Genomic DNA, 27,748 nt, shown 5'->3' with positions numbered 1-27,748 from the left:
GGATACGGGTTGTGGTGGAGGCGGGTGAAATTAATAGGCAAAAGAAAGAGAAAAAAAGTTAGAACAACTTTGATTAATTGATAGAATTTGGTGAAAAAGAAACAAGCTAAAGCTTAGGTAGTCCTTCACCGAGAAGACGAGAAAGATGAACGGCGGTCCCTCTGGTTTCAGTGCGTTTGCTTAATGCCCATATTTATTTCTTGTTCCATAACCCTTTCAATTGATTTTTTTTATTAAATTTTCAATTTTTTTCTTTGCCCTTTTTGGGTCACAGACAATGCGCCAGTCACGAGAACATTCGTTATCGCTTGTGCCCTTTTCACCCTTTTCTTTGGGATCCAAGGCGGCTTTGCCAAGCTTGGATTGTCGTATCAGGTACTCTTTTTACCTTATTTATTATCGTTTTTCACTCGAGCAGTGATCCCTTCAAATCAAGATCATGAATTATTTCTGGGTGTTCTGAATTTGGTTGTGTTAGCTTTTGCATCAGCTCTTTGGAAGTTTGAATTAAGCTTTAAGCTCTATGTTTTCGGTAATAATAGAGGTTAGCATTGGAGATTGTGGGATGGGTAGAAAAGGGGATTTAATATTTATTTTTGTGGAAGAGTAAATTGGGATCAAATAAGTTTTAGAAAGCCTCTGAATAAAAGTTAGGTGGTGTAGAGCTTGTGGAAGATCAGTTGAGTAGGTTTGAAATTGGAATGTTATTGGTAGGCCAATCAATATCATGCTTCTTGTTGGAAATGTTTCGAACGGGCTTCTAGTGTTGTTTGTGGCATATGGATACTTGATGGGAAACTTTGTACTTGGATTATCTTTTAATTGCTGAAAATAGAAAAATTGAGTTTATGTGGATGAGAAATTTGTTCTCTGATGTGAAGTTTACTGAACTGGTGCAAGACTGGAGGCTCTAGTTAATCACTTTGCTTCTGAGTGTTTTATATTGTTGAGGAATTTTAGGACACAAGATAGATTTTCTCATGCTTCAAATGTTATCTGCATATATGGAACTTACCGACTCTTAAAGGAGAACTTGAATCAAAATAGGTAATAAAATCATTCAAATATATGGTTGATAAAGTTATTTGAACTTAAGCTTGCATGATGACATAACTAATAGTGCTAAAATTTTTCACTTTAACCTTGTTGCTTTTTCCTTCTTTATCAATTTATTATGGTAAATTGGTTTCATATCCATGGTGTAGGGGAAAGTTAAAAAAAAGAACATCATTGCAACTTTTGAAACAAAATTTAAACCTCTTTTACAGTATGCAGATGTGTCCTGGCCTCCTGGGGGTCGGGGATAGTCAACTCAACTAAGCCTTAATTGCAAATTAGTTAGGGCTGGTTTTGTGGATCCAATTCCTTTTCTCCCTTGGTTTAGTGCTTTACCTTTAGAAAGATTAGAGCTACTAAACCCTTACCCATTATTTCCCCATACATCATCATCTTAAAAATGCCCTTCACTTTCTTATCTCTTACAACTTTAATATACTAAATCCCTTCTTTCTTTATTGGTATATTTGTGGGCTTAGGATGTACATTTTCAAATCATCTCAATCTATCCTCAAAAGTTGCTGCTTCCACCTTCCTTTTAATGTAATTTTTCTGTATCTGGTCCATTATTGGTACTTCTCACATCTATTTAACATCGTCATTCTTGTCACACTTTGAGCTTATCACTCTTTGAGCATGTTTTTTCATTGCCTAGCACTCACTAATATACACTTTAGCTGGTTGAATCATTGTCCAATAGAGCTTTATCTCCAATTTAGCTAGTATTTTTGAATCATATAGAGCTGCTGTTGTATTGTGCTTATCCACTTCACTCCTCCTTTAATATGGTTGGTGGTATCCTCCTCACCTTACCCATTTCTTTGTATGATAGATCTTAGGCATTTGAAATGTGTGCTTCATAGGACATCTATGCCGTCTAGGCTTGATCCATTTTGATTGCTTCCCCTTCTAATGCTAAAATTGCAATGCATGTGTTTTTGCTATTGCTTAACTTGAAATCTTTCAACTCTAGTGCATTTCTAATGCCTTCAACTTTTGTTAATGCTAAGTTGGATTTCATCTATTAAGACTATGTCATTTGCAAACATCATCGAATAAGTAAGATCCTTTGAAAGCTCTTTGTCAACTCATCCATGAACAATGCAAAAAGACAAGGGTTGGAGGCTGATCCTTGATGTAATTCACAATTGTAAATGTGATAGAAGAATCTTGTGTCACCTCTGTTTGTCTAAACACTAGTCAGTAGTTATTGTTCAATTATTTATGTATCCTTCATTTTTTTATGTATATAATAAATACTCATTTTCTTTTCAAGATCTACCGTAGAACATTTCCTTAGACTCTATCATATGCCTCTCCTAGATTAATAAATACTAAATAAATTCCCTTGAAACTTCTCCATCAACTATTTTTTGGAAATTGGCTTTGTAGTTGATCTTCCAGGCTTAAAACCAGATTTATTTTTAGAGATTATTGTTTCACTTTTTAATTTGTGTTCAATTACTTTCTTTGAAAGTCTCATTGTGTGACTTATGCACTTTATCCTCCTAAGTTGAGCAACTTTGAATATCTCCCCTATTCTTAAATACAGGGGGTGGTCCACTACTTGTTCTATATTAGACACTTATCTGGCCCACATGCTTTACTTATATTCATCTTATTTGGAGCTTACTTGACCTCTGATATTCTCATCCTCTTGTACCAAGCTTTTCATAGATCTTTTAAGGACTTCACTTTGGCCTCACATATTGCCTTCTTAGTTTCCTTTTTAGTTGCCTTGTATTGTCCATAAGTATCTTTATTCTCATGTTTATGCCACCTCTTCTAGCATTCCCATTTAGTCTTGATTGCCTTTTGCATTATCACTTTTGAAAGTGGTCATTTTCAATTGACTCCTGACTTGCGTAACTTCCACAGCTATTTTTGTTAATCTTAGCTGCCATCTTATTTGCCTTCATGTGAGAGTTCTGCGTTCCATGTCTTAAGAGGTCAAGCTTGAATGCTACTTGCTTTTCTCTTTTAAATTGTACCATTTGTTAAATGCACTGTTACTTGAATCCTTTTGCCATCTTTAAATGCTACTTCCACAGCTACGCTGTGTTAGGTGGTATTAAAGCAAGGAATGGCAACTAGTAACAATGATGATAACGACTCTCGCGACGGTGATCGGAGAGCTAGAGCCCTTGAACAAAGGGGCGACAATTGCAATGTGGGACAACAATTAGAGCAACGGGTGGACCATAGATTTAGGCATATAGAAAGACGTCTTGAAGAAATTGCGGATCACCTTGATGCTTTAGAAATCAATGGAAACAGGGATCGGGACAATAAAAGGCCAAAGGATGGTGCTGCCCATGGTGACCCTATAGAACGACCAATTACTACATGTAGATACCCTGTTTTCTGTGAGGACTTGGAAGAGGAGGATGAATATGAACCCTATGATTGACCTATATACCAAAGGCAAGGGGGATATGGTAGGAGAGGTGCTCGTGGTTATGATGAGTGTGGGAACAAGTATTTTCGGCTCAAAATTGATATTCCCAGTTTCAATGGGAGTTCCTACATTTAAGAATTTTTGGATTGGATGGCTGATATGGAGAGATTCTTTCATTACATGGAGATAGCTCCAGAAAGGAGGGTAAAAGTAGTAGGATGTAGATTGAGGGGTTGAGCCTTTGCTTGGTGGGAGAGTTTGCAATTTAGGAGGAAGCAAGAAGGCAAGGGACCGGTTCAAACTTGGTACCGGATGAAGTATTTGCTACTAGAAGTCAACAAGAGTTTTTGCCTCTAGATTATGAGCAAATTCTCTTCCAACAATAACAAAGGTGTCAATAAGGTAGCCGAATGGTTCATGAGTACACAACTGAATTCATGAGGTTAGCTGAAAGAAATAGCCTCCATGAATTCGAGGGACAACAAATTGTATGGTACTTGGAAGGATTAAAGCCAACCATAAAGGACCGGATTGGAGTTCAAGTATTGCGGACGTTATCCAGGGCTAAAAATGTGGCCTTGAAGGCGGAGATGATGCAAAAAAGGAGTTCCGGTTCCTATAAAATCACAAGTTTAGGTGCTAGAGCTAAAGTGAATGATTATGATGGATCTTGTGAGAAGCATGGTAGCAACCGTACTATCAAGGAGCTTGCCCAAGAGAAGAAAGCAATTGGAAAGAATGCCGTGAATGAAGGGAAGGAGAAAGGGATGCCTAAAGCAGCTAATCCTTGTGCTAGATTGATCCATGGGAAGAGTTTCAAGTGCAACCAGTAAGGCATCATTCTAGTGATTGTCTTTTGAGGAAGACAATGAATGTTGTTGGGAAGAGGAAGATAGAAGCTGAAATTTGTTGTGAAGCCAAAGGGGAAAAAATTTGTTGCGAAGCCAAAGGGGAAAAGATGAGTATGAAGAGGAGCTTGATGAGGGGCAAAACTATGTGGTTAAAAGGATGATGCTAGTTTTAAAGCAAGAAGATCAAACACAATGCCATTAGTTATTCCGAACCAAGTGAGCTATTAATAATTTGATTTTATTATTGATAGTGGTAGTTGTGAAAACTTTGTAGGGAAAGGGACTGTGAAGAGTTTGGGTTTACCAACCGAAAAGTATCCTAACCCATACACTTTGGGGTGGATCATTACAGCAGCTAATACTATTAAGGTGAATGAAAGTTGCAAGGTTACCTTCTCCATTGGCCAATACAAAGATGAGGTGTATTGTGACGTTGTAGATATGGATGTGTGCCATTTGTTGTTTGAGAGGCCATGGCAATTTGATTTCAATTCACAACACTCTAGAAGAAGCAAAACCTATAGCATTGAGAAGGAAGGAGTGAAGTATTCTCTTTTGCCATTAAAGACCAAATCAATAAAGGAGGAGGCGTGGACCTTCTCAATTGTAACGACCCAAACCAGAGGCCGTTACTGACGCTAGGGATCGGGTCAGTTTAAGGCTGTTGATACCTGTAGCAAGCTTAAAAACCCATTAAACATAAACATATCCTTGTATCTCCCAATCTAAGCATACTCCAAACCATTACACTTTAGTTTTCTCATTCATAAATTAACATAAAATTGATTCAGAATTTGAATCTTTACACACATAAAATCACTAAAGTGTAATTAGTTCAACATACATACTTAAAAAGGAGTTAGCTTATATTGCAGATATCCATGATTACATCACTTATACTTAAGATAGAACATTTATCAAAACTTGAATACTAGCACAATAAATATTCTTTTACATATTACATGTCCACTAAACATAAACATACATATGAAATCTCTACAACTCCTCCTGTTGCTCAACTCTAAAAAATTCTTCTATTCCTACACTCCTGCACATGGGGTTAAGGGAAAGGGGTGAGCTTATACAGGCTCATTGAATAAACTAACCAATATTAATTAGTTATATCATTCATTTCATATATATGTAATGCATAATCTAAATGAGTTTTCACATTGTAAACATTCCATATAAGATGGATTTGTCATCAGTGATCCAGATCCAATGTGCTCAACTCAAGTAGAAGCTCCTCAGGACTTCCATTTAATATATCCAATGTGTCCAGCTCATACAGAGGATCTTCATAGCTTTCACTTAAAAGTAGTGCGCTAGGGGCTTATTAGCCCTTACCTGGTCTTACCATTCCAGATCATGTGTGATCACATCATAAACATAACGTATGCATAACATAGGGGGAATTAGTGGGTCATCTAATTCCATCATACATCAACAACAATTATGCAAAATGCAACATATTTGTATTCTAGATACATACACCCTAGTAAACAATGACATGATGCATGTGGATGACCATAAATAATATTTAAAGAATTTTATATTTATTAGGGTTAGAGTTACTCAGCTCTTGTAGCTTATCAACCACCTAATATGAACAGGAGCTAGTCTCGGATCCTTAGCTTTCCGAATTTCTTAAGTCTGATCCTATAAACATCGGAACCTAAGGAGTTGTTTGAGGTTCTAGAACTCTATACGCATAACAAACATATTATTTTAGGCCCTTAGGAATCATAAAATCATGTTTTGGACCCTTGGAAGAGAAGGTAGAATAGGCCTGGCAGAACTCACTTCGGCTGTTGAAGTCTCATGCTTCGGTTGGCCTTTTAGTCTAGTAGCTACGGCGGTTGCGGAAGTCTTGGAATTCAAGACTTCGGCAGCTGAACCCTTAAGGCTCAAAAGTCTCCTTTTGTCCAGTAGCCACTGCAGCTACCAAAGTCTGCCGAACTTGGAAATTTTTTAGACTTTTTAAGAAAACTGCATGCTTTAGTTGCCAAAACCAGTTGAATCTAGGAATTCCCAGAATTTTCAAGTCGAAAATCAACAAAATTTTTCTCTCAAAGTCTCCAAAATATACCACAAAGCTCCAAAACACAATCCTAACATATAAGCACATTTCTAAGGCCTAAAACAACTTGAATTCATGCTCAAAGCTTGCATGCAACCATTAGAGCTAGGATTCAAGGTTCAAACAATCTTCCATTATCACATAAACAAGAAATCCTTAGGTTTAACTAAGGAAACTAACCATTCTAGGTCTATAAACACTTAGACTTGATAGAAAGTAAGAACACCACCTCATTTAACAACAAAATACCAAAACACAATAAGGAAAATCATACTTTCATCCAAAATCTCAACATGCAACTCTTTTTCCCAAAATTAAAAACTTAAAATCATGCAAAAAAATCACATGCAATTCAACCCCATTATCCTAGTCATAATTTCATATTAAAACATGCGGGAAATTCAATTGGAAAGAGGAAGAAAATCACCTTGAGGAAGAAAATCACCTTTCTCCTATGGAACTAGGTAAAGAGATTGGAGAAAATCTTCAAGATTCTTCGAATCCTTGAACTCCCCAACCAATCTAAGGCTTCTAGCTTGTTAAAAGATCAAAGTAAAAGAATTCAAGAAGAAAAATTCCTTTTGCATGTAACAAAAGTTGAGAGAGTAGAAACTTACTTTTTTTTTTTTTAAATTTGACTAAAATTGGCTATTTATACCCATGCTGTCGCTGGGGCTTTCTGCTGCTGAAAGTCTAGTCCAAATGAGAGTCCATCCTTCGGCTGCTGAAGTTCCTTCTGCTCAAAACACACTTAAAAACTTTTTTTTGGTCCAAAACCATTAAAACATTTTCATTCTTAAATACTTGTTTAAACACATCACACATACATTTATTTATATATGTACATATACTTTTCACCACCATTCCCCTACTTGTGGAACCTTGAATTCCGTCAGAATATTCTATTGACGACAGAAATTACGATCTCGAAAAATGGTGGATGTTACATTAGCGATAACTAAAAAGTTTGAGGTGGAGGCGAAGGAAACAAGCAAGTCCATGCTTTGGTTGTGAAGCAAATTCTTATGAGAGAGTCAAAATCCCAAGTGGAGGAGCCTCCTGAGCTAGTAAGAGCATTGTTCAAGGAGTTTGAGGAGTTGATGGTGGATGACATATTAGATGGATTGCCTCCCATAGGTGATATTCAACATTACATTGATCTTATTCCATGTGCTAGTTTGACAAAATTGCCACACTATTGCATGAGTCCAAAGGATAGAGAGATAAACCTTAATTGTTTAAATTATATATATATATATACCTTTTGCCAAATCAATAGGTGTTGTGATATCCCTAAAGTTCAATATTTGCCAAATCGCTCTATTGTATATCCCATAAACCAAAAGTGTGTAGCTTTCTTTGTACTTCACATTTCTCACATATACCAATTTGTCCAAATATTTGAAAATATTCGATTTCTTAAACTTCTATCTAGGCTCAAGATAAAATAACAAAGATTAAAAAAGTAATATATAAACTAAAAAGAAAAAAAAAAAAATTATCTATATAATATATAATATATATTTGCTATATACACTCAAGCACTTCTTTCCAATTCCAACTTGTTTTTAGTTGAGACCTTTGTGATCAACGTTTTGTTTTTAAATTTTTTGTACTTTTGGAATTGAAGAACCATATAATTTCCAATAAAATATAATAAAAAATAAAAATGAAAATTAATAATTAATAAATAAAAATAATGAATAAAAAAAATGAAAAAATTATTAAATTAAATTATTTGGTTGTTCTTCCTCTAATCTTTTCTCTAAAAAAAAACCAAAGGTCCCAAACTTTTGATAATTTTTTTCATTTCCATCATCAATTTTCATAATTTATTTTTTTTTTTTTTTGAATTTTTCCAATGCTTGAAAGCATGAAAAAAAATTCATTTCAGTTCACTCATCTTCTTTGATCAAAAAAGGAAAAAAATTGAAAGTCAAAAGTCCAATGCAAGGAAGATGCACGCAAAGAATCATAGCCACCATCTCAGTTCCAATATCTCAAAAATTCTCTTTTATTTCTTCAAAATGCTGGGTGAATAATAGGTGGCTTCATTAGGGGCTATAAATATATATAACAATTATTTAAATAGTCAATAATCAAAAAACTTTCAACAAACAATAGTGGAACCAGAGGAGCATAAACAAAAAAGCACCTTTCACACTTTTAGCCTTTTCAAAATTTCTCTTTTTGCCTTTCACCTTTTTAGCCCATTTACTAGTTGTTTAATGTCATTTTCTAAAGATTAATATTTTTCTTTTCTTAGAAGAATCCTTCAATATTGGGCTTCCTGTAAATAAAATGCAAAGATAAAACAAACTTACTCCATTATTAAAGTTTAACAAATTTTAAAATAGAAAAGAGCCATAGAACATCTCAAGAAACATATAGGAAAAAAGAATGTTTCTTTGAAATGAAATGAAAAAAGAAAAATAATGACTCCAACAAAGAATAAATAGAACATCATCAATATAATCCATAATCATAAATGAGAAAAAAAATTCACATTAATATAAAAAATTATATAATGATACTCAAGGACAAAGTAGAAGAACTCTTTTAAAAGGGGCTTATCAAGGAAAATATGAGACCATGAGCCGTACCTACATTGCTAACACCTAAGAAGGATGAGAGTTAGAGGATTTGTGTAGATAGTCATGCCATTAACAAAATTATTGTGGGCTATAAATGCCCAATTTCTTGATTGGATGATATGTTGGATCGATTACATGGTGTTAGATGGTTCACCAAGCTAGATTAGAAGAATGGGTACCATCAAATATGCATAAGATCTGATGATCAATGGAAAATAACATTCAAAACAAAGGAGGGCCTTTATGAGTGGCTTGTCATGCCATTTGGATTGTCCAATGTGCCTAGCACCTTCATGAGATTGATGAACTAGGTATTGAAACCTTTTATTGGGCACTTGGTGGTTGTTTATTTTGATGGCATTTTAATATATAGGAAGTCGGAAGAGGTCCACTTAAAAATAGCTTTGTAATTCGCAAGGAAAAGCTATGCACTGTATTGGTATTAGCTTTACCAAACTTTGATAAGCTATTTGAAGTGGAGTCAGGATTGGGGTGGTTCTATTCCAAGAAAGGAGGCCTGTGGCATACTTTAATGAAAAGCTAGGTGATGCTAGGAGAAATTGGAGTACCTAGGACATAGTTCTATTTAGTAGTGCGTGTTCTTAAGACATGGGAGCATTACTTGATAGCAAAGAGTCGATCTTATATTCGGTCCACGAGGCCTTGAAGTACCTAATTAGTCGGAAAAAAAAAGGATTAGCAAGGATATGCATGTAGGTTGTTGCTAATTCTTGCAAATTTCCTTTTAGACTCAAGCACAAATCCAGAGTTCAAAACCGGGTAGCGGATGCTTTGAATTGGCGTGGAGCATTGTTGGTGACTGTGAGCCATGAGATTGTGGAGCTTTATGCTAATGATGAAATATGGGTTAAGTGTTCTCAAGGCCATCCTTATGAAAATTTTTATATGCTTGATGGGTATTTGACGCATGCGAACTAGCTTTGCCTTCCTCAATCCTCATTACAGGACATGGCAATCTAAGATTTGCATGGAAAGGGATTATTTGGCCATTTGGGAAGAGATAAGACCATTGTAGCGGTGAAAGAAAGGTATTTTTGACCTCAATTGCGCAAGAAAGTAACCAAATTTGTCAAGAAGTGCTTTACTTGTCAAAATTCTAAGGGACAATCTCAAAATAATGTTTATACATGCCTTTGCCTATACTTGAAAATATTTGGGAAGATTTGTCTGTAGATTTTGTGTTGGGATTGCCAAGAATACAAAGGGGAGTGGATTCGGTGTTTGTGGTCGTTGATAAAATTTTCAAGATGACACATTTTATTCCTTGTAAAAAGACTTCCGATGCAGTTCAAGTTGCTTAGTTGTTCTTCAAGGAAGTTGTTCGTTTGCATGGGGTGCCTGAGTCAATCACTTCGAATAGAGATAGCATGTTCCTAGGACACTTTTGGAGGACCTTATGGAAGCTTTTTGATTCATCTTTGAATTTTAGTAGCACAGCAAATCTTCGAAGTGATGGCCAAACCAAAGTGGTCAATTGCACATTGGGGAATCTAATTCGAAGCATTTGTGGAGATAAGTCCAAGCAATGGGATTTGGCTTTGTCTCAAGCTGAATTTGCTTACAATAGTGCAATCCAAGTGCTATTGGAAGGTCACCATTCTCAGTGGTCTATGCTAAGGTGCCTCAACATGCAGGTAATTGGTTAAATTGCCCAAGGAAGATGGGAAGAGTGTAGCCGCCAAGTATATGGTGGAACAAATTGTTGAGGTGTATAAAGAGGTGAAGTTGAAGATAGAAGAGGCTAATAAGAAGTACAAAGATGCAATTGATAAATATAGGTGAAAGCAAAGTGTTTGAGGTGGGAGACAAGGTGATGGTGTTTTTAAGACATAAGTGGTTTCTCATGAGTACTTACAACAAGCTTCAACTAAAGAAATATGGTCTTTATGAGATTGTCAAGCAGATCAATGACAACACATATGTTGTTGATTTGTCAGATAGCATGGGGATGCCAAAGACTTTCAATGTAGTGGATTTGTATTCCTACCACTCCATCGATGAGCTTTTGTATCCTCGTAATGACTTAATCTCGGGGTCGAGTTTTTCCCAAGCGGAGGAGACTGATGTGGATGAAATAAGTGAAGAATTTTTGGAAAAATGGGAGAAGCAACAAAGGGTAAAACAAAGAAAGAAAATTGGATTGAAAGCAGGGGAAAAACAGAGCATGCACATGAGCAGGGGAAAACAAAGCATGAGTGAGGATTTTCGTCACCGACCAGCACCCACGTCTTTTTTTGGGTTAATTCTTGCTTCCAGTAGTCCGAACTCAACCTGGACATTCTGTTTTGACTCCTAGCAGTTGCAGGAACTAAAAGGAGTTAATTTAGGCCCTTGCCAACTTTATTTAGGAGTTTATTTGTTTTCCTATTCTTATTAGGATTAGTTTTATCCTCTCTTACCTAGGTTTTTTGTTGTAATCCTCATTTTTAGAGTTCTCTTCCTATTATGTTTAGGCCTTAGGGGTTTAAAAACTCTATAAATACCCCAGCTCTTTATTTCAGTACAGTTTATCATTAATAAAAATACAGTAGAGATTTCTCTCTAATTTTCTCTCTCACGTGTGAGTGTGAGTGTGTTACCTAGCTACGCTGTTTCAAGAAGGATTGGTTCACTTTCTCATGTGTAAAATGTCTATTGAATTGATTGCTATTCTTTTTATAAAGAGGTGTTTACTAGGACTAGGTCATAAGCCAAATTAATTTATTCGGTAGTAGAAAACTCTGCAGCATTATGTCTAATTTATTCGGTAGTACAAAACTCTGCAGCATTATGTCTGTTAGGATGCATATTATGAGATGTGATAAAGTTGCCAGTCATCAACTACCACAAACCTTTTCATTTATCCAGGTGTGGGATTGTCTGTGTATGGTCTATCCAAAGCCATAGTTTTACCTGGGCAGAATTGGGGATAGCAAGAAAAAAATTTATGCAATAACAGTTGGATCTGGACTAAGTATTTCTTTGCAAAATTAAATTTCTATACATGCATGGCTTAGACCCAGAAATTATAATTTATTAAATTATTTGTTAGCAACTGATTTTGGTTGAAAGTAACTGATTTGAGGGGAGAATTAACAAATAATGATCAACACATTTGTTTTTGACCTTTCCTTGGTCTTATGCTTGATATTCATGTCTGTGTGCTAGAATCTTGGTGAGCGTATGCTCATATTTTTCAGTGTTAGATGCCATGAATTCCTCAATTTTAAAACTGGCATTCCTCAAGTTTAAAACTAGGATGTGGCTAAACTGGTTTGTTTTTTCCCTTGTTGCAGGATATTTTCTTGAAACCACGTTTATGGAAGCTTATTGTGTCAGTTTTTTCCTTTTCATCTACACCAGAACTTCTGTTTGGACTTTATCTTCTATATTACTTCAGGGTCTTTGAAAGACAGATAGGTTCCAATAAATACTCGGTGAGTTCATATCCAGCTGAAGTAGTCATGAGTTCTTTGAGGTTTGGGTTTTGGATTTGTGGCACAATGATGAGCTATAAATTGTTAGCGTAGCATTATTGGTTCTTGTTTTTTGAAGAATCTGCATACCTTTTTAATTTGTACTCATTCTGATTGTTGTTTAAGAGATGTTAATTGGACTCAGAAAGAGTCTTGTTTATTATGTTCTTTTATATATTTTTTAATACTTATTTTTTTGATCAGAATATGATTTACTTTTTTTTTTTAATAACAATCTAAGGGTCAAAATAAAGGGAAAAAAATGTAGTTGTTTTGTGAATCAAATAAATGAATTTTTTTTTCCTGTTTGCCTCCTTTAAATATCAAATGTGTGGCTCAATGGTGCAGGTCTTCATTTTGTTCTCTATAATAGTTTCATTACTGTTTGAGGTCCTTGCTCTAGGATTCCTTAGAGGTACGTGTTCTATGTATAGTTCTCTATTCTATTCTATTTTCTAAACCTGCTTCCCATTAGTGCCTTTGCAATGTTTCATGTCACTAAAATTGCTTTTCTGCATTTCTTCCGGCTCACCAAGTTACCTGTTCTGTGAAATTGTGTAAACTGTTCATTAAAAGATAGACAATTATTCATAGGAATTGGTCCCATCTCCTTCTCCTCCCCCCTTCCTCAAAAGAACTTTGTTTTCTTTCCTATTATTTTCTTGTGGATAAAAGCCTATAAAGCATCTCGCAAGATTTTGAATTGAAATCAAAGGTAAAATAAGACTTCTTGATAGTGATCAAATAGACTCACTCATGCATGTGTTCTATGCAGGCTTAGTGTCATAGCGTGGTGGTAGGTGCAACTCTTGACTTGGGCACGGTCTCAAGTTCAAGTTCACCCGCCTCTTCCTTTGTAAACCCAAAAAATAAATAAAAAAAGTAGCTGATTTTTTTTTATTTTAATTTTTATTGAGTTTCTCAAAAATTGGTTTAGTTTTATAAGTAGCCATAAAATAAACTTTAACATATTATTTACGTAGAATTGTAGAATAATTTAGTATTGTGTATGAGATCTTAGTGAGAAATTTTAGATATAAGATTGAAGCCTTTTAATTTGAACACAATTTTTTCTACTTTTCCCTAATTTTCAAATTTCTTGGAGATTTGGGATGAGAATTTAAGAGAAGAAAATTCAATGAGGTTTTTAGTTGCATTTATTTTGTGAATTCAAGGTTGATATTACAGTGTTTTAAAGCATGGAGTTCAATTCATGATAACCTTAAAGTTCCTGATGCTAGATGTAATTATCCATATAATTTGTTATATCCATTTTTCGTGTTTTGACATATGTGTGTGTCCTGATATTGCAACTGTGACTCAACTAATAGCGAGGTATTTAAGCTTGTAGGATCTTCCAAGTTCCAATATGATTAGGTTAGTTGTTTCACTCCTATATCCTAATGAACTTTAAGACTAAAAAGGCATGATCAACTATATTGAATCCTTTGTGCTATTTATTAAATAAATTATGCCCTATTGAATCAAATTTTGGACATTATGCTAGTAATCCATGTACTCTTCTCTTTTAGCCTTGCATAATCTAGCAATATATCAGTAACTTGTTTCATATAAAATGGAAATTATCTTTAGATTTAAAAAGAGAAAACCATCACAAGGCAAACTCAGAATCTTATCTATGATATCTTTTATAGCCCATGTATAGCCCCATGTATAATTTTATGCCCCTTCTTCCCCTCTTCTTGTTATTTCATTTGGTCTCGACATCATACTTGTATACACTAGCATATGAATTTAAAAGAATTGGCAATATATCAATTTGTTAAGGTAAACCAAAGTGCAGTATACTGAGATGACTTAAAATTTCATTGTGTGGTTCACCTATTTCTGCTTGATCATGTTAATCCATAAATCTTACGGGGTTAACTGCAGAGAATAGAAAAAAAAAACCAATTAAAAATAACTTAACATTAGACTAACTTTCAGACTAGTAAGTGGACATGAGTGGCTTTAATTCTAAGCTGAGTTAGGGATAAAAGTAATTGTTGTGCCTTTCTGTTCCATACAAATGAGTTGCAAAAATTAACCCTTCTTTATCATATCTCTCTCTTTTCTTCTACTTCCTTCCTGATATGTTGTTTGTTCCTTTGGTTCTTTTTTCTTCCATGCATTCTTCTTTTATGTTCCTTTATTACCTACCGGAGGGTTGTGATGTGTTCTAGCTAACTAACACTAGCAAGTGCACTGGTCGTGTTCAAATAATAAAGTAGTGAGAAAGAGTATCATCCCACACGGATCAAAACTGCAATTTGTAATTAAACCAATACTACCCTTTGTTATTTGAGAAACCAAATATTTGATTAAAAAAATTGATAATAAAAATTAAAGCAAGTAAATTAATTAAGAGGGTCAAATTTCACCTTTACTTATGTATGATATAATGATAATCAATTTCAATGCAAATTTTATATCATGAAATGGTAGGATTCATCATGACATTGTCATTTTCAGATAGAATATTCATCTAAATTAATAGTCCTTATTTGGGTAGCAATAATCTAAATGCATAAAGAACAGGAATCCCTTAATTCATCATATGCGGTTAGGAATTAAATAGACCAAACACTATTTCTAAGGTTCTCCTCCACGTAGCCTAGTCCTAATGTGATATGCAGTACCCTTTCTAAAAATCAACTATGCATTCAAAAGAGAAATAAATTCTAGCTTCTCTATTTGAACTTCACTCGAATCATTAATCAATCAAACACACAAAGCATTAAGATCAAATATTGCATAACCTCATGAAAAATAAAATCATTGCATTGAATTAAAAATCATAACAAAAGAGTTTACTCCATCCTAAAGATGGAAGAACACAAGAAGAAAGGAAAATACTTCATTAAAGCTCAAAAATAGAAAATAAGGAAATCAAACTCTGGTCTTGATGAAGCTTCAATGTGCTATGTCTTCTTCTTGCTCTCCCAAAAATCTTCTTCTCTTCTTGATTTTTTCTTATATATCTTCTTGATTTTTGATTTTTGCTTTTTTATTGCTACCATAGTTATTAAAGGCCCAAGGCGCCAAGGGTCCTGAAGCCTAGGCGCAAGGCGCATGCCTGAGCAAAGAGAGCCGCAAAAATAAAAAAAAAAAATTCAAAAAAATATAAATATTCCATCAAATTTCAACTAGCGTAAAACTAAACATAATAATAAGTAATAAACATAAGGTAATAATAATTTTGCAATCCAAATAAAATAAAAATGAACTATTTTATTTTAAGAAACTAATATAAAGTGTCACAATCTTAACATATTAACATAATAGACACTAGTCATGCTAGTAATCAAAATCAAAGAAAGAAAGTAGTTAACTAGTTACAAAATAACTAGTTAACTACTCTTCAATCTATATGAAGAGTAGCATTAGTAATCAAAAATAAAGTCAAGTACCAATTACTAAATACAAAATAACTAGTTAACTACTTACTTCTTAATCTATTTCAAGCGTAGCATTAGTAATAAAAACTAAAGTACTAATTACTAATTACAAAATAACTAGTTCACTACACTTCAATCTATATCAAAAGTAGCATTAAGATCTTCCTTATCTTCCCCTTCAGCTTCGTCCTCTTCATACTCATCTTCTTCAAAATCAATATCTTCATCTTCTTCAGAAGATATCTCTTCTCTTAGTAAAGGAGTATCAGCTCTAGATGGTGGCTTTCCTATATGCTTTGACATAGATCTTGAAGTTACTGCAGATGCTATATTTTTTTCTTTCCCGGATCTAGTATTGTAGGCATCCTCTTCAACTCCAATAGCTTTAGCAACCGCATTCCAAGTCAAATTGTGATTCTCAAACACAAGTTCATCATTTTCTAACTCTTCTTCCATTTGACCCATCAACCATTCATTACTATTATCTATGTCTTTCAATGAAATGGGGTCAATGCGGTGACGTGCATCATATCGGCGCCTTAATGCCCGATTATACTTTACAAACACCAAATCATTCAATCTTTGCTGAGCTAGCCTATTTCTTTTTTTACTATGAATCTGTAAAATATAACAATTTTAATAAGTAATTTTTAAGAAAGAATAAATTAAAAGTATAATTGTAAAGAGACATGTTTTGTTACTTACATGCTCAAAGATACTCCAATTATGCTCACAACCAGATGCACAACAAGTGAGGCTAAGCACTTTTATTGCAAAATTTCTCAAATCTGGAGTTGAAGCTCTGTAAGCATTCCACCATTCAGCTATTAATAAAATAACGCATATTAATCATGATTAAAAAAAATTGCAAGGCAAGATTAAATGCTTATGATTAAAATTATGTTAACTGGAGATATTGCTGTTCGATTCCTAATTGTCACAGGCATCCCAAATATGCCAGCACTATTTTGATACAAAAGTAGTTTCATGATTTTTTCTTGCTCTTGTTGGGTTGGAATCAACCTTTGTAGAACTGTGTATAAATCAGTCATAACCTCTTCATCTGTAGCAATCTGAGTATTTGAATAAAATAATTCAGGATTCAAATAATGTCCAGCTGCATGCAAAGGTTGGTGGAGTTGGCTTTCCCATCGTTTATCAATGATCTCAAACACTGCCTTGTATTTTTCTTCCTTTTCACTAAATGACTTTGCAATTGCTTCTTTAGCCCTATCCATAGCCTCATAAATATATCACATTGAAGGCCTTTTCTCACCATCAACTAATCGAAGCACATGGACTAATGGACCAAATATCTTTAAGATGTACACCATAGTACTCCAAAAACTAGGCATCATCACAATACTAGTCACTTTCTTAACAGCTTGCTCTTTTGCCTACTTACTTGTGGTAAACATCTTTCTCAAATTGGTCTTGTGCTTATGTATGCGTTGAAGGGTGAGAAAAACAGTTACAAATCTTGTGACAGCAGGCCTAATTAGTTCTCTTTCACCGGTGAAGTGCCGTAACATGTTCACCACACCTGGACGAACATAAATGTAGCCATTCATTGTCACTGCCCTTTTAATTGTGTTATAAAATTTTGGCATTTTCCCAATGTCTTCTAAAATCAAATATAAGCAATGGGCAGCACAAGGAGTCCAGTACAAGTGTGGATGCTTGACTTGTAACAACTTTCCTAAAAACAAAACGAATATGAGAAGTTTTTATTTACTACAATTGTTAATTAAAATGATATTTAAATAATTTAATAAAAACTAAAGTACTAATTACTAATTACAAAATAACTAGTTCACTACACTTCAATCTATATCAAAAGTAGCATTAAGATCTTCCTTATCTTCCCCTTCAGCTTCGTCCTCTTCATACTCGTCTTCTTCAAAATCAATATCTTCATCTTCTTCAGAAGATATCTCTTCTCTTAGTAAAGGAGTATCAGCTCTAGATGGTGGCTTTCCTATATGCTTTGACATAGATCTTGAAGTTACTGCAGATGCTATATTTTTTTCTTTCCCGTATCTAGTATTGTAGGCATCCTCTTCAACTCCAATAGCTTTAGCAACCGCATTCCAAGTCAAATTGTTATTCTCAAACACAAGTTCATCATTTTCTAACTCTTCTTCCATTTGACCCATCAACCATTCATTGCTATTATCTATGTCTTTCAATGAAATGGGGTCAATGCGGTGACGTGCATCATATCGGCGCCTTAATGCCTGATTATACTTTACAAACACCAAATCATTCAATCTTTGCTGAGCTAGCCTATTTCTTTTTTTACTATGAATCTGTAAAATATAACAATTTTAATAAGTAATTTTTAAGAAAGAATAAATTAAAAGTATAATTGTAAAGAGACATGTTTTGTTACTTACATGCTCAAAGATACTCCAATTATGCTCACAACCAGATGCACAACAAGTGAGGCTAAGCACTTTTATTGCAAAATTTCTCAAATCTGGAGTTGAAGCTCTATAAGCATTCCACCATTCAGCTATTAATAAAATAACGCATATTAATCATGATTAAAAAAAATTGCAAGGCAAGATTAAATGCTTATGATTAAAATTATGTTAACTGGAGATATTGCTGTTCGATTCCTAATTGTCACAGGCATCCCAAATATGCCAGTACTATTTTGATACAAAAGTAGTTTCATGATTTTTTCTTGCTCTTGTTGGGTTGGAATCAACCTTTGTAGAACTGTGTATAAATCAGTCATAACCTCTTCATCTGTAGCAATCTGAGTATTTGAATAAAATAATTCAGGATTCAAATAATGTCCAGCTGCATGCAAAGGTTGGTGGAGTTGGCTTTCCCATCGTTTATCAATGATCTCAAACACTGCCTTGTATTTTTCTTCCTTTTCACTAAATGACTTTGCAATTGCTTCTTTAGCCCTATCCATAGCCTCATAAATATATCACATTGCAGGCCTTTTCTCACCATCAACTAATCAAAGCACATGGACTAATGGACCAAATATCTTTATGATGTACACCATAGTACTCCAAAAACTAGGCATCATCACAATACTAGTCACTTTCTTAACAGCTTGCTCTTTTGCCTACTTACTTGTGGTAAACATCTTTCTCAAATTGGTCTTGTGCTTATGTATGCGTTGAAGGGTGAGAAAAACAGTTGCAAATCTTGTGACAGCAGGCCTAATTAGTTCTCTTTCACCGGTGAAGTGCCGTAACATGTTCACCACACCTGGACGAACATAAATGTAGCCATTCATTGTCACTGCCCTTTTAATTGTGTTATGAAATTTTGGCATTTTCCCAATGTCTTCTAAAATCAAATATAAGCAATGGGCAGCACAAGGAGTCCAGTACAAGTGTGGATGCTTGACTTGTAACAACTTTCCTAAAAACAAAACGAATATGAGAAGTTTTTATTTACTACAATTGTTAATTAAAATGATATTTAAATAATTTAATAAAAATTAAAACTTAAAATTACCTGCAAGCACACAGTTGCTAGCATTGTCTGTCACTACTTAAACCACATTAGCCTCCCCAACACGCTCCCCAATTCTATCAAGCAACTCAAACATCTTCTCACTAGTCTTTGAATACTCTGAAGCATCCACAGACTCAAGGAAAACTGTTCCCTTTGGAGAGTTCACTAAGAAATTAATTAAAGTCCTTTGCTTTTTATCTGTCCAACCATCTGCCATTATAGAACAACCATACTTTGCCTATTCTTCTTCATAGGACTTCAATTCATTCTTCACATCAATAACTTCTTTATTCAACAAGGGAACCCACAATTCATGGTAACTTGGTGCCTTCAAACCAATACCAAATTGTCCAACAGACTCTTAACATCACTTGAAAACTTGGATAATTGACAGCATTGAAAGGAATTGCTGCATCATACATCCATCGAGCTATATCCCTACATGCCTTTTCTTGCAATTCCTTTTTACATGCCTCATTTATGGTGGTTTGCTTCAACTTTGCATTCTTCCTATCTTTCACTGCCCTTTCTGCATTTTAAGCAAAAAATACATCAATAGGACTCTTTGTCCTTGGCTTCTTTCTCATATTTGCAACTTTATTACTTCTTTGCTGTGGGACTTCTATGTTTGCACCAATTTCATCTTCGTTTTCATCATCACCCATCCTCTCAACATTTTCAAAATCAAGAAAAGAAGTTTTATCAAAGTCCTTTGCTGCAACCTTTTTTAGCATATAGTCTTGTATTTCTTCGCGTACATGTGCTGGACAACTTTTACACATGGTGACATTGCGATGTCCCCCAGCCAAGTGTTGCTTAGCTCGGTAAATCCCTCCCTTTGTAACTTTATTACAAAAGTTACAAAAAAGATCATTGGTATTTGGTGACTTTAATAAGTGCACATACTTCCAAGCCGGATCTTTTCTATTATTGCCACTTTTATCTTCAATGGCAGTAGATGATGTTCCAATGTCCATCTTTTACAACTGAACAAGAAATATCAACTCCCTATATCAATAGCATAGCAAGTTCAGTAAAACAATTTATCACTCACATACAAGTCACAAACACCCACGCAATTGTCATTTCAAATAATATTTGTATTCAAGAAGTAAAAATTATAGTAAATAATATTTGAAATATTCAATAAAGAACATTCAACAAACACCCATTAAACTATTTTATTTATTTATGTTATTACAGCAAAAAGCATGTTAATTATCAATATGTTAATAACTTAATTATCAATATATTACTCATGTTGCAACTTGCAACAAACACCCATTCACTGCTGCTGTGCTGTATTTTATAGTCAATAATTTATTTATTGTATTTTTATATATTTATGTTAATTTTCACTTGTCTTTTTGCTCCTTATTATAATTTAAGATATAAGAAATTAAGGGTTAGTGGGTTGCATGTGAGAGGCAATCAACAAATAGCCAAATGTTGAACAGAGAATTGAAAAATAACTGCAAAAAGAAAGCAGACAAGCAACTGCTGTCATCAACTAGCAACTTGTGTCATCAAAAAGCACAAAGCAGCTGGTGTCATCAAATAAAAAAAATCAGCTCAAAAAAAAAAAAATACAGCAGATGCAGCATGAGTGAAATCTAAATCACCGAAAATTTCAGCAGCATAACAGAGGGAAAATTGAAAAGAAAAGAGCATGCTAGCAGCAGCTATGGCTTGAAAACCAGCAAAAATGAAGAAAAGAAGAGCAAAGAAAAAGCAGCAGATACAGCATAGGTGAAACCCTAGATCACTGAAAATTTCAGCAGCATAACGGGAGAAAAATTGAAAAGAAAAAAGCATGCTAGCAGCAGCCATGGCTTGAAAACCAGCAAAAATGAAGAAAGGAAGAATAAAGAAAGCAGCAGCCATGGCTTGAGAACCACCAAGAAGGAAGAAAAGAAGATGGAGAAGAAGCCGATGATGAGAAAGAAAGAAAGAAAGGAAGAAAAGAAGAAAGGAACAAGAAATGGAAGAGGAAGTCAATAATAACAAACCTGAATGCACAGATCAGCTAAGTTTCTAGAATCTTCTTCTTCTTCTTGTCTTCTTCTTCTTAACTTCTTCTTTTCACCTTTTTCTTTTTACTTCTGCTGTCGGGGTGTAGTGGGGCTGCTATAAACGTCCCCTTCATTAAATAGGGCGCCTGGGACTGCTGAGGCGTGCCTGGAATGCACCTTGAGCCTAGGCTCGCCTTGAGCCTAGGCAACGCCTTCTCAGTGTCGCCCCCCTGGACAGTTTTAAGGCGCAGACAGCTGAGCCTCCATCGCCTGACGCCTGGGGCACGCCTCAGGTACGCCTTTAACAACTATGATTGCTACTCAAATAGATTTCCTTTTTCAGACTTCACTTGTCCTCAAAGTTGTCTCTTTAAAATAGGAAAATTGAAGTCCATAAAACTGTAGCAAAATTTGTACAGCTCATCCCATGCGGCAATGCTTGTGCCAGTGCCACGACATTGCATGTGTCTAGCTTCAAAACAGATTTTTCAACAAAACGTGAATCCTTCCTCATCTAGCAAACTTGCCTTCTTTTTCCAGCTCAAATGAAGAGTCGTTCCTACCAAAAATATATGCCAAAAAGTTAAAGTTCTAAAATAGCTAAAAGACAAACATTAATAAGTAAAAATAAACAAATAACAAAAACTAATTAAAAAAAGACTAAAAATAAGTAAAATAAACAAATAAAAATACCTAGAATTTAATATTAAAATACGACATTGCATTAGGAATTTTCTGGGCTTGTCAGTTAAGAGTTATTGCATATGGTTTCCAATTATGGATTGTGATAATACACTTTGATTCAGTATTGGAAGAAACAATTTAGAAATTATGTTCCATGTAAAATTAGGAATAGAAGATTTATGTTATTTAGGAATTATATTATTATTTAGAAATATTTAAAGAGTTCTATTAGGTTTTATTATTTAGGAATTGTTAGTTGATTTGGGATTCCTAATAAATATTTTATTAGAGTTTTTTTGTTAAAGAATTCTTAATCCTAGTAGTAATAGGACTAGTTATTTTACTATAAGTACATGTGTTATCTGATGATTTTATTAAAGCTTATTATTATCATTATTATTGATAACTAATAAAATTTTGCAGAACTTATTTCTCTTGCTTGGTATTTTGAGAATTTGTTTCTCTTGTTCTTTTGGTTCTTCTCGTTCTACATCAATTTGGTATCAAAGCTTTGAAAAAATCCCACCCTTCCGTTGTAGCCGTCGAATTTTCCCTTGAATCTATCATTTATAATAAAAAAAAGAACCCAAAAGAAAACCAAAAAAAAGTTTTGAGGTAGAGGAGAGACAACTCAACAGTCAACACCCACTACCGGCATTTCACCAGGAAGCAGCATCACTGCCAAACCCCCGATGACCCCTAAGCTATTTCAACTGTACTAGTTCGGTTACCTGAAGTTGCGTAGAGAAAAAGATGCAACGGGATCAGGCTTTAACTGGAAACCTGACCTGTTTAATATTCAGTTGTTTCTGGCCCCTGGCCCTCTGCATCCCTTCGTCAGCCACCACCCAACCTCTTTTCCACAGTCAAAACTGCAGTTCAACACTTGCAGAGTGAGATCCAACTTGGTTGACTCAAGGATCCACCAGGTCTGCAGGCTAGCTTACACTCTTCCATTTCTCTAGCTTCACTTGATTTGGCCGCTTGCTGACTTCATCAAGAAGTCAAGATGTCATGTTAACTTCAGTGCCTGTTCTGCCCACATCATTTGCCACCTCATTGCCAGCCCAGCTCCATGTCACTGCCACATCAATGCCATGTTAGCCAAAAAAAAAAAAAAAAATCGCATGGCCCTTTCTTTCCAATTTCAATGCGCTAAGTTCGATTTTGATATCCATTTTGGTAAAAACAACTCATAAGGGCTGGTAAATGCTTTAAATTGTGTTTTCAGTAAGATTGATGAAGTGGATTGACATTGAAAGTCTACAAGATGAAATCGATGATTACAATGAAAATCAAGCCATAGAAATTTCAATGGACATTGAAGAAAATCAAATCATAGAGATGTAATGGAAATTGAAAAGTTGTCAAATTTTGTTTTTCCTAGTGATTTGAAGAGCCATTCAACTTTAATTGTGATTGACTTTCTTTGTTCATGTGCTTTCAAGGATGCAAGGAATACTTGAAATTCTTTGTTTCAACCTTTCTATTGTTAACCAAGACTATAGACTGTATTCTCCAAGTTGAATTCTTGACTCTTCCGCATTCCAAGAGAATGATGTAGTGTTGGAAGATACAATTTAGAAATTATATTCCATGTAAAATTAGGAATAGAAGATTTCTATTAATTAGGAATTATATTATTATTTAAGAATATTTATATAGTTCTATTAGGTTTAATTTTTTATTATTTATGAATTTTTAGTTGATTTGAGATTCTTAATTAGTATTTGATTAGGGTTTTCTTAAGGATACCTGATCCTAGTATTAATTGGACTAGTTGTTTTACTATAAATTCTTTTGTTTCTTCTTGTTCTACATCACCCTTCATCTTGCAAGATAAGATGACAATGATAATCTAAATGGCTGGGGACATGACCAAGCTGCATATCATGTGACCACCGAACGTGGTAGCCTAGTGGTTAACTTGGTTAGATGGCCTTGTCTTACACCAGTCCAACTCCCAGCATCAGCATGATGACTAAATATTGTCTTTGTTTAGGAGTGCAAGGGGAGGAGGCGACGGATTATCCAATAGTTCGTCTCATTGGGTGCAACCTCGGGTTCGGTGGTAGGTCTCTTGTTATAGGGTTGGGCTAAATCGAGGACATCAACTAGTGACCCCGAGCCTCAGGCCTAAGGAGGCTATGATTGTCATACCCGAAGAGCCCAATTTTTTACAAGTCAAAGAAAAAAAAAAAAAAAAAGCTGCATACATGTGTTTTTTCATTCAGCTTGCAGATTTTAGGGTTACAATACATAGGATATTAAGAAAATAGTGCCATGATAATCTGGATGGCTGGGGATATGATATGTGCTGCATATCATGTGCTTTTGGTCTAGCTTTAAGATTATAATGTTCACAAGATTTAGGATATTTGAAAATATTACTGTTAGCATCTACGCATGTTATCACAGTACAATTGTTTGGTTCAAGTTATTTTGAAGGCTATTTCTCCTTATTTAAAATCGTAAATTATTGTTTACAATTTATATTTTTGAATAATATTTCAAGAAAATGGAAGAAAGAAAGAAGATTTATCAACATTCTGCTACACTAATGCACCAATAATCAGCTTATCATAAAACAAAAAAATAAAAGTAGTACTTTAATGTTTGAATGTGATATTAAAACTAGAAACTCCAAAGTCAAAAATGCATAACTATCAAAACTGAAAACTAAATAATGCATAAGAAATTTTGAGCTGAAGCTTAGGTGAGAAAAAATGAAAAAAATGACATGGTCTAGAAAGTGATCTATAAATTTATCACCATGAAACTTTTCCCTAAATTTATGTTGTTAAAAGAAGTCTATATTCCTTGAAGGCAATTCTTGTTCATCATCTCTCATCAACCACCACTTTCAGAGCATGCAAGTAACCATTCTACCTGTGTTTTTTTTTATCATAATATCTTTTGTGCGTACAAGAGATGTCAAGAAAACTATATTGGTGGATTGATCAATAAACAAGCATACGTGTTTATATATTTTTCTAGAATGCATACAGCTAGACAATGGACATATCTTGATGTAGTTTGCTGTAATACATACACATAGACATAGTTATCAATGTATAGGAACAAAACAACAACAAAAACTACTAAGCTTTAATCTCAAACTAGTTGGGGTTGACTATATGGATTCTTTTTCACAATTCAGCTTTATTAGACACCAAATCCGTATCAATAATGTATGGAAACAAACTTTGATGGATATATATGTATGCCATAATTAAATTAGCAGTAGTAGCAGATTTTGGATTTTATGTTTAAAGGGATCAATAGATATTTATTTCAAAGAGGAATTCATCTTGATTTAGGAATATTAGAATTAAAATTAGTTCCTTTTTATCCATACATTAAATTCAACTGTCCCTTTTGTCCACTTGAAATTTTACCCCATCTCCATACTCTTATATAATTTTATAGATTAAAATTACAAATTTACAATTATTATGAAATTACAATTATTATTATTATTATTATTATTATTATTATTATTATTATTATTATTATTATGTGCATTGTCCCTTGTTCTGTGCTGACAATTCAGTGAGACATTTACTTGTTTGTCTTTTTTGTAGATCCCACACCAAACTTAGTCACAACTGGACCTTATGGTGTTATATTTGCTTCATTTGTACCCTTTTTCTTTGACATTCCTGTATCAACACGGTTTCGTGTCTTTGGTGTTCACTTCTCTGATAAGTCTTTCATATATCTGGCTGGTCTTCAGGTACAAAATGAATTTTTGTGTAGGGCTTTATATTTGTTTCACATTCCTCTTTTTTTTTATTTTTTTTCATTTATATACTTTTCCTGTCTTTTGGTTACTTGTTGCTTTGTTGTCTTCAGAAGACCTAATATCAAAGTTTGGATTTTCAGCTTCTTTTATCATCCTGGAAAAGATCTGTCTTGCCAGGGATGTGTGGCATCTTTGCCGGATCATTGTATCGTCTTAATATCTTTCACATCCGGAAAGCCAAGGTTACTTATTGACCTCATCTATTATTTATTTAAATTATAACTGCTCAGTAATTTTATTCTCTTCATCTCTGCAACTACATGTCAACAAGTGAAGATGATGTAGCATAGAGTTCTGTTCTAGGATTCTATAGATGAATTACTTTCAGACAGGCTTAATGTTGTGTGTCATCGATTTTGTGTGCGTGTTACAAGTCAAGATGAGAATTAGTAAATTGAAATTACATATATTTCATAAAGTTGCTGTATAAATTTCCTATATTGAGCTAAAGTAGGTTAACTTAGTTCATATTTGTAGCAGCGCAACAGTTGTGTACAAAATTTCCTTTCTCCCCCCCACCCCTCCCCAACTTCTTGTTTTCTGTTTGCATTTTCTGTAGGTCTGCATCTGATTCATTTCAGTAAAACTGTTGAAACTGTTTGGAGTGTCAAATTTATAGTATCAATTTTTGTCTACCTCTTGGCGTTGGAAGCTGATTGGAGTGTTACTTAAAAATGATACTGGACTGTGCTTGTCTACTCTTGTATTACAGTTTCCAGAGTTCATAACTTCATTCTTCTCACGGCTTTCTTGGCCATCTATGGGGAGTCCGCATGGAGCAACGGCAAGGAATATTGCGGGAAGTGTGCCATCCTACACAGGTCGCCAAGTGGAAGTGAGTATTTTTCTAAATCTTTCTTACCCCATCTAACTTCTGTGGATCAGTAGAAACAATTTCTTTACTTGCCATTATTCTTCTTAAGATTTATTGAGGTAAGTTATTAAGGAGTAGTTATTTTACTGATGATAATGAAGCTGTCAAACTCTTCAGGTGCAGAAAGCAATCTCAGTAATCCTTGCTGACATTTATTGCATTTTTCAAAATCTATTTTGTACTCCTAATCATGTCTGAGCATTGGGTAGACGAAGTAATTATTTGCCTTTTTATTGCACTTATCTAGACTGATGAATCCATCATCATCTTCTTTTCTCACCACCAACTTTTCTTTTGGGGTTAGGAAATTGAGTTTTGGTTTGCATGGACTCGGCTGTTTTCTAGTGAGCAAAATAATTTTCTATGAAATATTTAGGACATAAACAGTTTATTCGCCTGAGTTGATTTCCACATGCAACTTATGCCATGTGAAGTAATTGTTTTGTTGTTTAAGTGATACTTCATCATTTGCAAGTGAATTATCCGTGACAACTTATTTCATGTGTCTTTTTCAGAGAAACTACCCTACTCCCATAGTTCCTCCTGTGGAGCCCCCAGAGGACTCTATTGCCACATTGGTTTCCATGGGTTTTGACAGGAACTCAGCCAGACAGGCACTTGTGCAGGCGAGAAATGACATAAATGCCGCAACAAACATCCTTGTTGAATCGCAGTGACACCGATTCATGTAAGTTAGTGTGGTGAAATGAAACTGCGACTGTTGAGTCAGCAACTGAAACCCATAAATTCCAAGACATGGTGACTAAACAGATAAACCCAATATGATGACCAGGCTGATGTCTTTACCGGAGCTAATCAAGTTGTTCCCATCATCATTCGGAAGCATTTTTTTTTCTGTTTATTTTCATCCCTGTTAATTTTAATTTATTATTCTTAAATTAAGTTTTAGTATTCTTACACTAGCATGGCCAAAACTTAGGACCCCAAACAATTGTTTACATCTTATTGGAAAACATGTCCATGGTAATGTAAGTACATAGTTGCCTTCATCAAGTTGCAGCCTGTTTAAGCAA

The 27,748-nt window shown here is 34.4% G+C and overlaps 1 protein-coding gene across 1 annotated transcript; it reads left to right on the top strand.

Annotated features, from left to right (window-relative positions):
- Positions 1–27,748, top strand: LOC110672048 (rhomboid-like protein 20). Its single transcript, XM_021834715.2, has 8 exons — positions 1–170; positions 275–375; positions 12,276–12,416; positions 12,804–12,870; positions 25,620–25,771; positions 25,921–26,022; positions 26,553–26,675; positions 27,230–27,748. The coding sequence occupies exons 1-8, from the start codon at positions 146–148 to the stop codon at positions 27,389–27,391; spliced, it is 873 nt and encodes a 290-aa protein (XP_021690407.2). The 5' UTR covers positions 1–145; the 3' UTR covers positions 27,392–27,748.

The sequence above is a fragment of the Hevea brasiliensis genome, chromosome 3 (assembly GCF_030052815.1).
Source record: "Hevea brasiliensis isolate MT/VB/25A 57/8 chromosome 3, ASM3005281v1, whole genome shotgun sequence".
Lineage (NCBI taxonomy): Eukaryota > Viridiplantae > Streptophyta > Magnoliopsida > Malpighiales > Euphorbiaceae > Hevea > Hevea brasiliensis.
The sequence above is the reverse complement of the archived record's forward strand: the minus strand, read 5'-3'. Positions and strand labels throughout refer to the sequence as shown.

What these genes read in the sequence shown, in the direction of transcription:
- LOC110672048 (XM_021834715.2), top strand. Translation starts at nt 146, where the DNA reads ATGAACGGCGGTCCCTCTGGTTTCA. An exon ending in TGCTCTAGGATTCCTTAGAG is followed by an intron (nt 12,871 to 25,619) that starts GTACGTGTTCTA and finishes TCTTTTTTGTAG; the next exon opens with ATCCCACACCAAACTTAGTC. An exon ending in ACACAGGTCGCCAAGTGGAA is followed by an intron (nt 26,676 to 27,229) that starts GTGAGTATTTTT and finishes TGTCTTTTTCAG; the next exon opens with AGAAACTACCCTACTCCCAT.